The 4,386-nt window shown below is 40.8% G+C and overlaps 1 protein-coding gene across 1 annotated transcript; it reads left to right on the forward strand.

The window, feature by feature from the left end:
• The first annotated feature begins 206 nt into the window (after positions 1-206).
• leap2 (liver-expressed antimicrobial peptide 2) lies at positions 207-3,348 on the forward strand. Its single transcript, XM_030076523.1, has 3 exons — positions 207-284; positions 1,254-1,447; positions 3,181-3,348. The coding sequence occupies exons 1-3, from the start codon at positions 207-209 to the stop codon at positions 3,227-3,229; spliced, it is 321 nt and encodes a 106-aa protein (XP_029932383.1). The 3' UTR covers positions 3,230-3,348.
• Positions 3,349-4,386: the final 1,038 nt, after the last annotated feature.

Here is a 4,386-nt window from a genome sequence, read left to right on the forward strand (position 1 = left end):
GCTTTTAAGTTCAGCAGAGACACATCAGCTCAAGTTGTCTCACGCAAATCTGCCCAAGTGTGTCAGGGACAGAAACTCTGAAGCTTGAGGAGCAGCTGGGAGAAAGAACGAGGCTCCTCTGCTTGCCTGTTGCGTTCAGATCTCTGAGCAACCCGAAAGTAACCCTGCCGTTGTTGGATCCGTCAGTTCAGCCGAAGAGCGTGAAGATGCAGGACAAAGGCTTCGTCTCCAAGAGGAAGGCAGCGGCAGCTCTGTGCCTGGTGCTGCTCGTGCTGGCTCAACAGGTGAGTGGACCCTCCCGCCCGCACCAAAACCACCAACTTCACTCATCAGCTTATAAAAAGTCTTAAAAATGGACTTTTCCTGCACCATCCAGTCATCAAGTCTTGATAAAATGTCTTGTTCTGTTTACACCTCAAACTGCATTGAGGAGAATGTCATCTGCCTTGCTTGCACCTGCCATTAAATGCATAATTTCCCTGTTTTATATATTATAATATATATATAAAAAAAAAAAAAAAAAACACAAGGTTTATCCATGAAAAAGAGTTCACAGATTAAATCCACATCAGTCATGAAGGGCAAACACGGATTAAAGAAGTAATCAGGCGATTATAAATGGTGTGAAACCAGTTATCAAACACTTTCCATCATAAAATAGCATAAAAATAACCACACGCAAGGCGATTTTTAGTATCAATTAACAGTGATTTTACAATCTTTGGAGACAGTTGTTTGGCGTGATCTCCAAAATTGTGAATTTGTGTGTTTGTAAATGTGACTAATTTCTATATGTGTGCTTACCACTGGGTTATAATGGGCTATAAATGCTTCACTGGGGGGATTTAAGTGTCACCAAGTGTTTTTAAGCTTTCACACAATTCATCAACATGGATTTTCGAAAAAATGTGATGCAACCCCAAAGCAGAAAGATGTTCAACCATGTTGGTCGATATTCAATTAGTAAAATATCCTTCTTGTCTTGTTTTTGCTGATTATTTACAAGTGCTAATCTTGTGTCGTGCTTCTTTATTGCGTGTTTTAGTGTGAAGTGAGATGGTTTAGCTGCATTATGTGTGCAAATCCAACTTATACATTATAATAATGCAATAACTTAGAATTTGATAAGCTCTAGAATAGTGTTGGAAAGCATCAGTGCCTTTTATTTTTGTGTCTGGTTTGTTCTATTTGCCTGTTTCCCTCTTTTGATGTACATGTATGTTTTCTTTTCTGTGTGTGTGTGTGTTTGCCAGGTGTGTGCAGGTCCGGTGGCCCCTCTAGACCAGGTGCAGTCTGATTCGGAGCGGCCCGTCGACTCGCTGGGCGCCCGGGCCGCTCAGGCGCCGCGGCGGACGGCTCGGATGACCCCGCTGTGGAGGCTCATGAACAGCAAACCGTTCGGCGCTTACTGCCAGTACAACTACGAGTGCTCGACCGGGCTGTGCAGGTAACTGAGACACCTGACGCGGCAGCGGGACGTCCTGCTGAGCTGGACCGACTGCGACTTTGATGAAATCACACTTAAAGCTACAGCTAAAGTGCATTTTGAGAGCAGAGTCAGCATAAAATGTCATTTCACTTTCTTGATTTTATATATTTCCTGTAAGTTAGAGCAGGACAGGGAATGATAGTTAATAAAACATATAGGATATCAGTTAGGGAAATAAACAGGGTTTTATTTGATGGGATGCGATTTTTATTTACTGCTACTGGGTCAGTGTGAGGTCACCATTAAAGATACATAGGAGGTAAACGTAATAAGTGAATTTTTTAATGTATTAAGTGTTGGAACAGGATGTTGGCATGTTGGGATGTTGGGGTGGGAAGTATCACAGTGAGGGATCATTCAAAAGTGTAAACCAATTTCAAAATCTGTTGGAGAGAGAAAGACCTTTTTTTTTTTTTTTAATGGAAGGGGCGGAGCTACCAGTACAGTATGATGTCACCGTCAAGTTTCCCAGGAAGTGAAAGCAGTGGAAGTTTGATATGAATACACAAGACGATAAAAATATTGAAACGGCCGGTGCATTATGTAAGTGAAAGTAAAATTACTGCATTAAAGATTTACCCAACACAAAATAAAGAGTACCTCACAAGAAGCTGTAACCAGCAGTACTGCAGCCAAAGATATGTTAAAAACAATTTTTAGTATTTAATGTTACTGTTAATTCTTCTATTTGCTAGTCAAGGTTTAAAGCAGATTCAAATTGTTGTTTAATCTATAATGGGTGTGATTTCAAATTAAAGTGAGTAAAATATAAAGCCCTTTGAGACTGTAAACAGGGAGATTAGCCCTAAATTAACCTCAACTTGAACTTAAAATACTTACAGGACTATATTTACATTTATCAAACTAAGGTTATATGACTCACTGGCCTTTCCTGATATCCTGACATATTTGAGTCTCGTTGTTTGAGCTAGCTGCTAGCTAACGGCAGTTAATGCGCCTCAAAAAATCTTTAAAAATGGTTCAATCATCCACAACAAAATGCAAAAACAGTGTATTTTAATATTTGTCGCTCACATTAGACTTACACTCATTCTTGCAGCTGTTTTGTTCACTAAAAAAATTGCCAGTGTTTTGTTACTACACAAATTTTCCCGCTTCTTTTGCGAGCTGAACTGAAGGGCGGAGTGATACAGCAGTTCAACTGTATCGCAAAATAGTTCCTACATATAGTGTCTGTCTAATGGGATGATGAGCATTAAAATACATTATTGTAGTTGCATTTTCTATTGTTTAAACATTTTTAGCAAGATTTTTTGTGTGTGTGTGTGCGGCTGGAAAGGTTACCCATTAGCTGACCCTGCTGACTGCATTTAGCTAGCTGTTAGCTTGGATAAATAGTCACAACTCAGACCACAGGGCCCACTAGCAGCCAACCTGTCAATAAAACTAAAACTATCACTTTAAGAAGAATACATATTGACAAAAGTAACTCGATAATGCCACGATTCCTGAATCAAAGGTGAAATCCAATAATTTTCAGCACCAAAAAAATTTCATTTGGGTCGAAAAACATGTCTAGCAAATGCCTCATACTTTGTAATACGTGCTGCGTATGCTTTTCTTTTTCAGATTACAATCCATTGTTTGGTTTGAGTATTGATTTGAGCCAAAAATATGCCAGATGAACTCCCTCTCACGTATTTTCTCCCTCTTCTTTTTGTTTCCTGCAGGTCGGGCCACTGCTCCAACAGCCACCGCTCCGAGCCGGTGAAATACTAGAGAACGGGACGTCCCGGGCCGAAAACCAGCACGTTTACACACAGTTTTATATATATTTACAGGCATAATCAGTATGCTTATGGAGGCATATTCAGGTGTGGGGTTAACTGGGATATGAACTTGTCATCCAGGCTTTGTTATAATGAGGAGACGGCATCTGTAAGTGCCAAATCCTAGATGGAATACTTGAGCATCGCTAATAATATCTGAATATTAACATGCATCCGTGCAGCAGGTAGTTTCATCCGAGTCGAGTGACCTGATGGGTTTTAAAAGGCCAAAACAGTTTCGCTGTAAGTTAGGTAACAGGGAAGGGAAAGTCTTGCATAAAAGATACTTGATATTTTTGTTAAGCATAGGATATGATGTGATCAGTGGGGGGAAAAAAAGAGACACTTCTTTATTCCAGGTTTCCAAAAAGATTTAAACTCCCAAAACTGGAAGCTCTTACTCAGAAGGCTCTGAACCAAGACAAAAGGGACTTTTATTTTTTTTAAACTCTGAGCCAAGGCTCTGTTCTGGCAGATTCCACAGCCTTGAACTTTATTCCACTGCAGATATAACTCAGTCTGATGTCTGCGTTGTTTGATAAGGAGGTTTTATCTGGGATATTCCGTCAAGTAGTTGCAACCAGATGACACGACGTCTTGGATCAGACACTCGCTCAGCTTAAAATATATTAGCAACACTGTCCAGATATTTACCTGAGTGCCTTTTTGTACAATCAATCTGTCGGGTATCAGCAGAAAAACCCGGCTTTCAAGTGTTTTTCACGTCTTCGACTCGTGTTTTTGCAGACGTTTGGCCTGTTGTGTGATTTTTTTGTAGCAGATGAAGGAACAGAGAGCTCGATGCCGTGTGCCTTGTCAGAGTTGCTGCCTGTTAAATCTGCAGATTTCGTCATGGTTATCACGTGTTGTCCTTGATGCGTTATCGGTGGACCATGAGCCCTGACGGGCGCCGTCACCAGTCCGCTCCTCTCGTCTCCATGCACAGAAACACAAATGCGTCCCATTCCCAAGACGAGGTGTTTGCTATTTTTTCGCGGCACTGTTTTAGCACAGGTGTAGCAGAATTACATGTTTTTTTTTATTATTATGGCTGCCATTTCAGCTGATTTCCTCCTGATCTGGTTTGGCTCTTCTCTCTACATTTCG

The sequence above is a fragment of the Myripristis murdjan genome, chromosome 18 (genome assembly GCF_902150065.1).
Source record: "Myripristis murdjan chromosome 18, fMyrMur1.1, whole genome shotgun sequence".
In the NCBI taxonomy this organism is placed as follows: Eukaryota; Metazoa; Chordata; class Actinopteri; order Holocentriformes; family Holocentridae; genus Myripristis; species Myripristis murdjan.